Source organism: Miniopterus schreibersii, assembly GCF_964146895.1.
Source record: "Miniopterus schreibersii genome assembly, chromosome: 8".
Lineage (NCBI taxonomy): Eukaryota > Metazoa > Chordata > Mammalia > Chiroptera > Miniopteridae > Miniopterus > Miniopterus schreibersii.
The window spans coordinates 8,172,881-8,185,331 of record NC_138109.1 but is presented as its reverse complement, the minus strand read 5'-3'; the positions used below and the strand labels follow the sequence as shown (position 1 = coordinate 8,185,331).

Here is a 12,451-nt window from a genome sequence, read left to right as displayed (position 1 = left end):
CCCCAGCTCTGTTCACCATCTCTCTGCACACCCAGGGCAGAGCCCAGCCAGGTGGTTGAGGCAGAGAAAGGCCACGAGGCCCAGACACCCAGCCCTGCAGGTCTACACCAGGAGACCATCCTGGAGAGGGTCCTCACCCTCACTCCAGCATTTGCAGAGTGGCAGGAGCCCAAGGCACTGAGCATACCCTTGAGAGGAGTGCTGATGACGAGGAACTCATAAAGGGGTCTCTCACCCTGTCTGTTCAGTCCCACCCCCATGGTCCTTTGAAGGCCCTCATATTTGACATGCACCACAGCCAAAGACACTGGTTCAGGATGTGGCTAGACAGGGGGCCAGTTGCCCAGAATAGGCTCATGTGACTCAGTTTCTCCTGGGAGCCCAGTGAGTGACGAGGGGGCAACTCACCACGAGTTGGGGCACCGGTAGTGGCCTGCCCTCCTGGCTCAGGGACACGTAGGTGAAGAAGGCACTGGCGGCCCGGTAGCGCTTCTGCAAGTTGTCCACCACGGGGTCGGCATCCACCAGAACCTCGATTTCCATGGACTTATTGCTCGTGAAGGTCATGCGCCCAGAGATGGTGATGACATAGCCTGCAGAGCACAGACAGCAGGTTAGGCGACAAAGGCCAGGCTGGCGGGGAGAGCACAGAAATCAGCTGTACTGAGGACGTTAAAAGACACCTGGTTAGGTAGCATGGGTCACTTTAATAACTATTAGGACATTAAAACATTAGTACCCACGAATATTTATCTTTCTAGTGAGCAGACGTACTTTTATCATTTATGGAAAAAGTTAGAATTTAAGGGATCTTGGGCCACCACCTAGCCCCCTGCTCTGGGAGTGGCGGTGTCCGCTGGGAAAATGCCTCCAGTGACTCCTGGCCCTCAGGGCAAGGCTCCAACCTGTTTGCAGGTAGCCCTGTGGGAGCTGGATCCATCCCCCGAAGGTTAAGGTCAAGTCTGCAACCTACGCTGTCCAGGCTGTGGCCTTACTTGTGCCCACGGGAGCCGCACGGCTGCCCCACCACACTGCTCTGAGCACCACTAAAGAACCTTCCGCCCGGCCGGGCGTGGCTCAGCGGTTGAGTGCTGACCTAGGATCCAGGCGATCGGGGTTCGATTCCCGGGTTGCAGGCTCGACCCCCAGTCGGGGGCGTGCAGGAGGCAGCCGATCAATGACTCTCTCATCCCTGATGTTTCTATCTCTCTCTTTCCCTCTCCTTTCCTTTCTCTGAAATCAATAAAGATATATTAAAAAACAAACAAACAAACAAAAAAACGAACCTTCCTTCCCTTCCCAGGCCCCTTCCACGCTCCCTGGCTACAATGTTCCTGATGCCGGCCTGAAGGGCTCATGTGATTTGGCTGGGCCAAGCTGTCACACTGACCGTGGTCCTATATCCCTGAGCTACTGTCTGCACTTCGGCCCATGCACACCAGCCGGGCAGGACGTTGCCAGGCCCTCCTCTGATCAGTGGACATCTGCCTTCCTAAGACACACCTCGCCCTGTCCTTGGTCAGAGGCCCCAGGTGCTCACCACCTCCCACAGTCTCCCTTGCATATTACATGACATGGTCGAAAGTCATGTGTTCCCTAAGAGGGTCCCCGGTGTCCTCTCTCCCTCAACCCGACCCAACCTCTCTGCACTTCCCATGCCCCAGGGGTCATGAATATCGACCCTGGCAGTTGCTTCTTGACCTAGAGCCTCTCTCTGCCCCTCACCCTCCAGGTCATGAGCTCTTCCCTCGACTTAATCCCTTAATTTCACAGAGTCACCAAGGGGATGGCATGAAATGAGCCAGGTGCCTGGTAGCAGGAGGCGTGTGGTACAGTCACTGTCATCCCCAGTGGTGGTGTTTTGGACCACAAGGCAGCACTAATCCTTGGGGCTTCCAGGGGAAGGGCTGACCCCTGGCTGTGCCTCCAACCAACATGTGGCTAGACTGCACTCCCCTACCATGGCCTCACTCTGGTCCCAGCTCAAGGAAATCCCTGCAGAGCCCAGCATACAATGCTGGATGTGGGGACATTTTAACACCTCCAGGAGCCCCAACATCCTAGCTCCCTGGAGACAGGCCCCACAGACATGTTTAGAGACCCTGGAAGACAGGTAAGTTGGGCAGCGTGGAGACTGTTAGGGGTGAGTGTGTGGGCAGGTTATAAGCGGGAGCAGTTATTCCATGTTATAAAGTTCCAGAATGTTCCATGCCACATTCAACTTCATACTTACAGGGAGTGCTGCAGGCCGGATACAGCCATATCTGGGGAAGGAAGGCCACGTGGTCAACAAGTGGCATCACGTGGGTGATAAGGGTACAGAGTCATACACATAGCGCCCAAGGCACACCTTGGGGTCTCTCCTGGTAAAAGCCACAACTGGGACTTGTCAGTTTCACATTAGGTCCCAGCCCCTCAAGGACCCAATCAAGTTTCCAGCTTTCAAGCGTGTTCCCACAGCCAGATGCCCAGTGTTAAAGCCTGTGACTGGCTAGATTAACGTTGTCCCTGTCTCTGAAAGGCGAAGAGATGGGGGTTAGGCTGTAGTTGAAATTTTTCTGACATTTAGGAAGGAATCATTATATTCTGTACCACGAGTGGCACTCAAGAGAGCGTTCTCTCTCTTTTTTCAGTTACAGTCTACACTCCATATTATTTTGTATTAGTTTCAGGTGAACAGCATAGTGGTTAGGCAATTATATACTTTACAAAGCGTTCTCCTGGTATTTCCAGTACCTACACCTGGTGCCACGAGTAGTTACTACAATATTACTGACTAGATTGAGGGCACTATATTTTTGTTCTTGTTTTTAATGCTCACAGTCAACCTAGTTCATTATTTGAAATAGTTTTTGATTAAAGTTAGATGTTTCTTTGGGTTTCTAACCTGGAAATTAATCATGAGCAGCCATGCATCTGACATGGCAGGTAGGGGGTGCTCACAGGGGGACAAGGCGAGGGGGCATTTCCAGTCCAGTTGTCCTTCAAACCAATGGCTGGCACTCAAAGTCCCTGGACTTGCTGTCCCCACAGCATGCCCTGAGGGTGTCCCCCATCCATGCCCCTTCCCAGGAAACTCCTGTGGGTTTCCTCTCGTGGGAAGGGCTTGCCCCTGCTTCCTGGCTTGTGATCACTGGGTCTTACGGTCACAGTGAGAGGTGCTGACAGGCATTGGAGATAGCCTGATGGGGAGGAGGCAGAGGCGCTGTGGAGACCCTCAGGAGCGACCCCCTTACCCTCCCATTCCCAAGCTCACGGGTGAGACAGGGTGGGGAAAAGGCAGAGCTCAGAAATGGGCAGAAGCCCGACCTGCCCTGTATCAGGTGCAACTAACTAACTAACTAACTAACTAACTAACTGACTAACTACTGTGGCAGGTAGGACAGTAGCTCCCAAAGATGTCCATGTCCTAATCTCCAGACCTGTGAATTATGTGACTTGGCATGGCAAAGAGACTTTACAGGCATGATTAAATTAAGGACCTTGAGGTGGGAGGTTTGCCTGGATCATCCAGGTGACGCCATGTCATCATAAGGTCCTCATAAGTGGGTGAGGGAGGCAGGAGGAGAGGGGGGATGCTATGTGGCTGACTGTGAAGCTGGAAAAAGGGGCCACAGACAAGGAGTGGAGGGGCCTCTAGAAGCTGGAAAGGGCAAGAAACGATTCTCACCCAGAGCCGCCAGGAGGAACCAGCTTGCCTGCACCTTGATGTTAGCCTGTTAGAGCCCCATCAGACTTCTGACCTTCAGAACTGTTAGATAACACATTTGAGTTGTTTGAGCCACTAAGTTTTTGGTAAATTGTCACAGCAGCCATAGGAATGATCTAGGTGGAAGCTAAACTAGAGAATTTTAATGTGTTTTTCTGGGCTGTTACTGACACTCAGTTATAAGTAACTATCTCTCAGGAGAACAAGGTTGATGCCTGGGCCCAGGGCAATGCCTGCATTGCTCACGCCTTGTAGTGAGATGGCACCAGAGCCCGGGCTGGCTAGGAACTCTGACCCAGGAGCCAACTGCCCCGCCTCCAGGCTCCACCGTGGCCCAGCTCAGGGCTGAGGGTGGCTTCCAGATCAGAAGACGGGGACACCAGTCCCACTTGGCTGTGTGAGGGGTACATCACACAAAGCCTGGCACTCAACAGTGAGTAGTATTAGTGAGTGAGAGTGAAACAGATGAGAGTCTGCAGTGGGCTGCATCTGAGCCATAGCTAGTTTCTGTCTTTAAATCACTGTTGAGCTGCCCGTAGGGGCACGACCCAGGAGGGCTGGCAGCTGCCCCACCGGCTCCCCCAGCAGATGGGCAGATTTCAGCAGCATGCCAGGGATTTGGAAAAGCACAGAATAATTAAAAAAATTGCTCTTACCAGGGCTAAGAAGTTGCCAAGTATTTCAAACTTTAAGAGCAGCTCAGCATTTAAGTTCCAAACAGACCCGTGACTGTGAACTTTCTTAAGAAAGCACGGAAACAGTGCAGTAACTTCGGTATTTCTTACATAACACACCCAAAGCCTTTTCTAGAAGACTGCTCATTTCCCACAGTCTGCAGAGATCGCTTCTCCACAATAAAACTTCAGCTTTAGGTTTCCACACCCAAGTCTTCTAAAACCATTATATCAAAGGTTTCTATTTTCTCCCTTCAACTTTTCTTAAGCTGCCTTGGCATTTTAACATCTCAACTGAAAAAAAAAAACAAATTCGGAAATGGAGCAAGTGACTTTACCAATGGCTCTCACAAGGGAGGGGCTGACACCCACGTGGGCAAAGAGGCACGGAAGAAATTTTACCAACCTCACGATTTTGCAGAAGAGATAGCGAGCTCGTGTCTACAGAATTAAGCAGTGAGGGAAGGCATTTATAGTGGATTCAATGGTGCCCCCCAAATATAAGCCCATTCAGAACCTCAGAATGTGACCTTATTTGAAAAAGGGCCACTATTGATGTCACTGAGTTAAGGATCTTGAGATGAGATCCTCCTGGATTATCCAGGGGAGCCCTACTCCTGTGACACTGGCCCAGAAACGGGCCAGGCTCCATAGCTATTATGTTAGTTTGGCCCAAATTCCTTCATACACAAAACAAGATGTGACCTGAGAAAACAGAGACGGTCTCTGCTCCCAGCAGACCCCAGGCTGGCTGAGCACGAAGGAGCACTGGGCGCCGGGCCACCCCTTACCCTTGCCACTTGAACAAAAGCCATCTGCAGTAGGATGTCTGCCAGGAATCAGGCTTCTGAAAAGGCCCTTTCTCTGTGTTTTGGAAAAGAGTAAACTTTTGGAAACGGAAAGTCTTTATAAAGCAGACCCCCATACCAGGTGCCCAGCGTCGTCCAGTTTGCTAAATTAATCCCTAAACAAAGCACTCTACTCGGACTAGAGTTCATGGTCTCCCTGAAAACTAACAACTCCTACCACCGGAGGCAGTCACGCCGGGGCCCTGGAGGGTCTGCGTGAGGCCACTGTGGCTCTGGACGCAGCATGGCTCTGCTCAAAGCGGTGCTTCTGGAGGCTGGCGGCGGGGAGAGTCAAGCCTGCCTTTCTTCCAGTTTGTCACCTCCCATGGCCCGGGACCAGTCTTCCCCTGGAGAGAAGTGTGTGCCATGAGACCTGCAGCAATGGTCACTGCCACTGTGAGCCTAGGCTCTCAGCAGGGCTCTGCTCCCTCCGTTCATGGGGTGTTTTAAGAGGATGAGTGTGCCACTCTTTAGCAGGATAAAGGCTCCAATCATATTGGAGTGACAGATTTCACCAGATTGAAAAGTCACAGCAATGAACCCTAGGCTCAGGGATGCATCCACAGGACAGAGCACAAGACTCGAGCTTCCTGTTTCTCGTGGCAAGTGGGCAGACCCCAGGGCCCAGGCGATTCTGGGTATGAACCAAAGGCAAATGGTGCAAGGGACCCAAGCAGCCACAGGCACCCCCCTTCTTTTGTAGGCGGAGTTCTGTTACCTTTTCTGATCTTGTCGTGAAAGTTAATGGCGTCCACAGAAGCTGTGACTATGTTGGTCTTGCAGTGACGTGCGGCCACGATCCCAGCCACCTCGTCCATGAGCTTCATGGTGACACCTGTGCAGAAAAGAGGCGTGTGGCAAATCAGACATGGGAAAGGGGAGACTACTCCCCATCATAGAAACAAGGCATAAAAATCAAAACCTTCCCAATGCCCACTAGTGGGGGCCGCACAGCACTGGGGGGGTAGGGAGCAGGGTAGGGACACAGGATCGGGGACCAATGAAGCTCATGTAAACTTGGCTCCCTCAGGAGCTTTTGAAAATGACCCCTGCTGATGTTCTACGCCACTAAAAAAATGACAATCCTTTTTCCTAACCTCTACAGAGATCTTATCCTGCCAGGAAAGTTTCCTTACTGGGTGGCTGCTCCAAAGTCTGATCCAAGTGTTGGTGAGAATGTGGTGGAATCAGAGCCCTTGGACACTGCTGGTGGGGATGGAAAATAGTGCAGCTGCAGCCACTTTGGAAGCAAGTGGGAGTTTCACAAAAGGCTCAACGCAGAGCTACCATATGACCCAGTAATTCCACACCTAGGTATACACCCAAGAGAACTGAAAATATGTGCACACACCTGTATGCAGATTTCAAGACAGCATTTCTCACAATAGCCAGAAAGTGGAAACAACCTAAATGTTCATCAACTGATGCATGGTCAAAGGAATGAGGCCCATCCATGCAGTGGAATGTCATTTGGCTATAAAAAGATACAAAGTACTGACACGCTATAATGTGAATAAGCCTTGAAAACATGCTGAGTGAAAGAAGCCAGAAACAAAGACCAGATGTTGTATTATTTCATTTATGTAGAATGTCCAGAACAGGAAAACCCAGAGACAGAAAGTAGATTAGTAGTTGTCAGGAGCTAGGGGATCAGGGGGAAGTGGGGAGTAACTGCCCACAGGTACAGAATTTCTCTTCGGGGTTACAAAAATGTTCTAAAATTGATTGTAACTCTGATTACACTAAAAATCAATGACTTATAATAGGTGAATTTTAAGGCATGTGAATTACACCTCAATAAAGCTATTCTATGAAATAAACACAACCAAAAAAAGTAGGCTCATGGAAGGCCAATGTGTCTTTAAAACCCCAGACTGCACACGTGTGCTTTTGCGCCCCCCTTTACTTGATGGAATCCCGCCTGCACACCTGCTAGTCCGCCCACCCCCAATTTTGCCCCTCCAGTACAACACAATAGTACACTTATTTCATATTTAAAACTTAAAGCATATCATTAAGTTGAACTACATGAAACTGCCAAGATTCAACCTTTTTTTTTTTTTTACCTATAAAAGCAGCAAAGTGATATTGATCAACCTAACAGCTACCAGAAATCTTAGAAAGTCATGTAAACTCACCCTAGGATACAGAATGATTTCTAAAAATCTAGAGAAGCAGAAAACCAGACCCCATACCACTCATAAAAGCCAGGCTCACAGGGAATCCTGTTTAGGGAAGGGCTCACAGATGAAAATGCCAGTGGGCCAGGCAGGTGACCAGGAGGCTGGGGGGGCCTGCCTACTGCTCACCCTCCGCTCTCAGGGATTAGGGACCCGAGCTACCAGCCTGGAACCCGCATGTTTATGAGGCATCTACCGATTTTTAGACATTGGATTAATTAAAACTCTCTACAATATAACAAAAAAGAACAGAGGCTCCCCCTGCAGCGGCCCAGAGCCTCACACAAATATCTCGGAAGATGCTACTTCAAAGGAACGTGGGAGGCAAGGAGGGCCACTGTCTTCTCTCCACTTGTCTGTACATTTGAGCATTTCCAGAATAAAAAGGATCGTTTTTAAAATTAGTGTTCTTGATTTTTAAAATTATGCTTTTATTAGAACTCAGAAAGTACACTTGACCCCTTCTCTGCATTCCTGAAAGGCAGAAGCTATTAAGAATGGAGGAATAAATGGAAGAAGTCAGAATCAGCTCCTTCAAACTGGGATTTTGCCCCATTTATGCAAAATGCTGTAGAGATTCCACAGGGGACTTCACTGTTACTAATAATACTGCAGGAGTGGAGTGTGCCAGCAGCATGGGCTCTGGGCCCAGGGCAGGCGGGGAAGGCGAGAGCAGCTGGGCGAGCTCCTGATGCCAGACGCCCCCGTCAGCCCCGGTCCAGCACCCAGGCCACCTGCATCGCGTGTGACCTGCAAGCAAACACCTGGTGGGGACATGCCCTACAGACCCTGGCCAATTCTGAACCTGGCATACAGCACTCAGGAAAGGGGAGGGAGGGAGGAGGGAGGGGGGAGGGAGGAGGGAGGAGGGAGGGGGGAGGGGGGAGAGAGGGGGGAGGGAAGGAAGGAAGGAAGGAAGGAAGGAAGGAAGGAAGGAAGGAAGGAAGGAAGGAAGGAAGGAAGGAAGGAAGGAAGGGTGGGTTGACCAGCAGATCACAGTCAACCCCAGGCAGCAGCTCCAATGGCAAGCTGTTGGGCCCGAATTTGGGCAACAATCTGGTTCAGTGACATGTGGGACCAGGAAAAGGCTGCTTACCCAATCCACAGAAATCCAAAGCCAAGTGATCGAGGTCACTTGTCAGAAAACAAAACTGATATTCCAAGTTATCTTGCTATGTCTGTTGGTGGTGACATTTAAAGAGAGCGCCCTCCCAACCCTGACAGCCAGCATGTGAACGTGAGCTGGAGGACAGAGGAGGGAGCTGTGATTAGCTGTAAACCTGACACAAAGCACCAGCGTCACAGGGAAAGGCCGGCACTCATGGACTGAGCTCGGGGACTTCTAGTCAGCATCAGGGGTGGATCCCAGCTATCGGGAACAGCAGTGGGCGACGAGGATGGGCAGGACTGCCAGCACTCACCCTGCAGGACACAGAGGTCTGGAAAGAACTGGGTCTGCTCCACAGGACAGGGCCTGGGGGGCGGGGCCCTCCCACTGGCCAGCTCACTTACTTCCATTCATCTGTACCTCCCCGGGAGGCCACAGTGGCATCAGTGGGAAGTGATAGCAAGGTAGATTTTAGGGCTCACTACGTGGAAAACTCAAGTGTTGGTCTTGAAAAGGGTTCTGGCCCCTGTGGTGTTTGAGGGAAGCTGTGGGATCAGAGATAGAAGCAGGAACCTCTGCTGGAGGAAATGGGCCTCGCTGGAAACCTGCCTGCAGCTCCTGGCAGCTGGTCTGTGTGTTATACACATCTCAGCGTTGCTGCAGTGGACTTGGAAACGGGGGGATCACCATGGTCCTTTGGGGTCCTGTGGTAAAGTGAGTTCAGGTGGCTACGTAGAAGGGAGGCAACTGATCTTATAAAGCCAAAGTGATAATAAAACGTGGATTCCTACCCCCCTCTTCCCTCTGCTGGGGAGGAATACGCCTGGACCTACCAGCAGGTGGGCTGGTTCTGGGACATTCTAGTTAACCGTTGCTAAGAGAAAGTGACAGTTCAAATTGCCTGTGCAAAAATTAAAAATCCACATAACCTCAGCCCATCATGACATGTTTGTAAAAATTACCATAAAATACAGTATCTATGACTGACACAATATATTACAATTGAAAATGTTGATCCAAATGTCAAAAGTGGGAGCTCTGGTGGAGGCCTCCGGCACAGCTGGACAGTGGCTCCCGTGTGCCAGAAGCATCACAGATGCAGGGGGCCGGGGAAAGGGTGCCCACTGTATTTTATCCCTCACACGCTGTATGAGGGAACTCGAGAAAGTCACAATTAAATCTGCCTGCTACTGTAAGAAAATCAATGCTTTCCCTGTTTTGGACAAGGTGGCTTCAGCAACATCAGAGGCAACCCTGACAGGAGGAAGGCGTTTGGAGCAAGCTCCAGAGATGAGAAATGAGAGAGTCAGGGGGTCAGGATGCAGACAGTGTCCAAGGTGCTAAGTCAAGAAGAGAGTGGAGGTGCAGGGGCAAAGGTGGGGCCAGGGCAAAGAAGGCGGGTCTCCAGTTGCTGCCCTTGGGGGCTGCGTCTCCCTAGATGTGTGTGACATGGAGTCCCAATGACCTAACAGTCACTATGCCATCATTCTTTCCCATGGCAGTGAGCTTCAGAGCTCAGCACCTGCTGGGTCAGCAAGGCTGCCCTGGCTGTAGGGCCCCCAGCATAGCCAGCTCCTCCCCCAGACCCTCCCAGACCTTAGAGCTGGAGGCTCTAATTGACAACCTGATTTCAGACTCCTAACTGCCCAGGACAGAAAGCAACTCATCCTGGACTCTTTTCTGAAAAACAGCTGGTTCATGCTCACCCTCACTGTGCCATGCCGTCATTCGCTGCCCCAGTGTGACCCGGGGTGGGGTACAGGCGTGGTCCAAACTGACCAGGCACTGGTCTGATTCTGGAGGCAGAAGTACTCCAGTTTAGGGGTCACTGACCCCTCACAGCATGTTCTGGCAGAGCGGAGTGGGTTCCCCTGCAGAAGTGTGGCCGCCACAGGGCACCACGGAGCCCAGCCTCTGAGTGGGCAAAGCCCCACCTGGCAGCTCAAAGAAGGACATAGGGGCCATGAGCCCATGATTCTAACAGGAAAGCTGCCAACGGTTCAGGACGCAGCCACCTGGCAGCATCAACTCCAGCCATCTTTCCAAAAATTCCTTTCTTTCACTTGGTGGACACTGGAGCTTCTTAAGGACAAGAGAGATCGTGATCTCCAGGAAATGAAAGCCTGACATCACCACTGTCTTAAGAGGCAGAAAGGGCTTAATGTGTAAGAGGAACACTGATGAGTCATAAGGAAGGTGAGGAGGTGGCCTCGGCCTGGGGAGAGGGGCTCCGAGAAGCACCAGGGCAGACGGGGTTTGGGCTGAGCAGCAGCACAGAAAGCCAGAGGCGTGTTCAGGGAAACCAAGTCACAGGGTGAGTAAAGGGAGCCATGAGCCGTGAGGCTGCACTGCGTCCTGGAGGCAGCAAGGAAGCCTGTGGTCTGCGAGCCCAAACTGATCTGGCAGTGGGGGCATCGGGGAGCAGAGACCTCACAGGTGGGGGCCCAGGACTTGACAAAGGGGGTCTGAAGACAAGAACGCAGTCAGGCACCTCCTACTTCCCCTCCCTCCTCTCTGTGGGTGGATTTCATTACTCTTTTTCCAGTCCCAACACTTTCAGGTATTTTTAACTTTTCTTTTTAAGTAACTCAAGCACCAAGCTACCCACTTTTCTCTGAGAACATCTCTAGCTGTACCCCAGTGTCAGTAGGGAGCATTCTCCTTTTGACTGTTTTCTAGAAAATTCAGAAGTCCAGATTTTACTCTGAGCAGGAGTCATTGGGAGGAATGTCTAGCTTTTAGGAGGCTAGGTTCTTGCTGTGGATGTTTAGGCCCCATGGGGCCCACTCTGGGGGATTTACAATTAGAATCCTCTCTGAGGTCACGTACACAACCATTTTTTTAAATGCCCCACTGGATAGGAGGGAAAAGCACCTGTTCTTCATGTAGAACATTCTCTCCCCTCTTTATCTGTATCTATAACAACAGTAATAAAGTAGACAAAATAAAAACTATGAACATAACTCACCATTATTAGTGCATCCTATGTGCCAGTTGCTTTGCCTGTGTTATCTTGCCCCCACCCCGGCCCAGGGAAACTGAGGCCCAGGGAGGTTAAGCTGCGTGTGTGGACCGTTTCGGGGCTGGCATGGCATTCTCCCCGGGGACGCAAGCAAATTCCAGGCTGCGCCATTGACACATCAGCTTCACAGGTTGTGAGGAAAATGGCGAGAGGGGAAATCAAGGGAGATCATGTCCACCAGCCACCATCCCAGAGAAGGAGCCCATGGCCACCGGAGTTCTAGGAGACGCCCCAGCAGGATATAAACAAGTCAGTGCTCATGGGGGAGGTCACAGAAGCCACAGGGCTGGGTGAGTCACGGGGAGGAGAAAGCCCAGGACAGTCACTGGGGGAAGAGTTACACTCAGGGGCAGGTGAGAGGACCAATCGAGACTTGGACATGCACCCAGACGTCCTCACCAGCAGTGGGGAACCAGCTGGGAAGCACATTGCCATGCAGGAGCAGAGCCTGGGCCAGGCATCTGTGTCTCACCCGGCTGCTCGGATGTCACCAATGTGGGACATCATGGTTTCAGAGAGTGTGGCGTCAGGAAACCAGGGGGGATTTTAGGGGTGCAGTCAGTGGTGTCCAATGCCCTCAAGAGGTCGAGGGAATGGGGTGTGAGGACATGGTCACTGCTTTCTTGAGACAAAGGCACTCTCTAGCCATGAGTTTCTGAGGGCCCTGGATCATCAGAACCGCCCAGAACCTTGGAAACCAGAAGGTGATGTGACCAAGCCTCTGCGTCCTGGAGAGATGCCGCACCAGCAGAAGCATTTCACACATGCAAGTTCAGAAAAACTACCCTTGCGCCCAGGACAGAAAACAGCTCGTTAGTTCCTCCCTTTCTTCCACAGCAACTCCAGGGTTCAACAGACACACGCCTGCCAGGCTACACCCAGCCTCTCAAGCAGATGTGGCCAACGGGGT

General features: G+C 51.5%; 1 protein-coding gene across 1 annotated transcript in view; it reads right to left on the bottom strand.

Annotated features, from left to right (window-relative positions):
* ACOT7 (acyl-CoA thioesterase 7) overlaps positions 1-12,451 on the bottom strand; it is a 72,662-nt gene that overhangs the window by 17,109 nt on the left and 43,102 nt on the right. Inside the window, exons 7-8 of the mRNA XM_081144298.1 lie at positions 5,950-6,066; positions 409-593 (exon numbers count right to left, since the gene is read on the bottom strand). Of these exons, the coding sequence (XP_081000424.1) occupies positions 409-593; positions 5,950-6,066 (302 nt within the window). The remainder of the gene's footprint in view (positions 1-408; positions 594-5,949; positions 6,067-12,451) is intronic.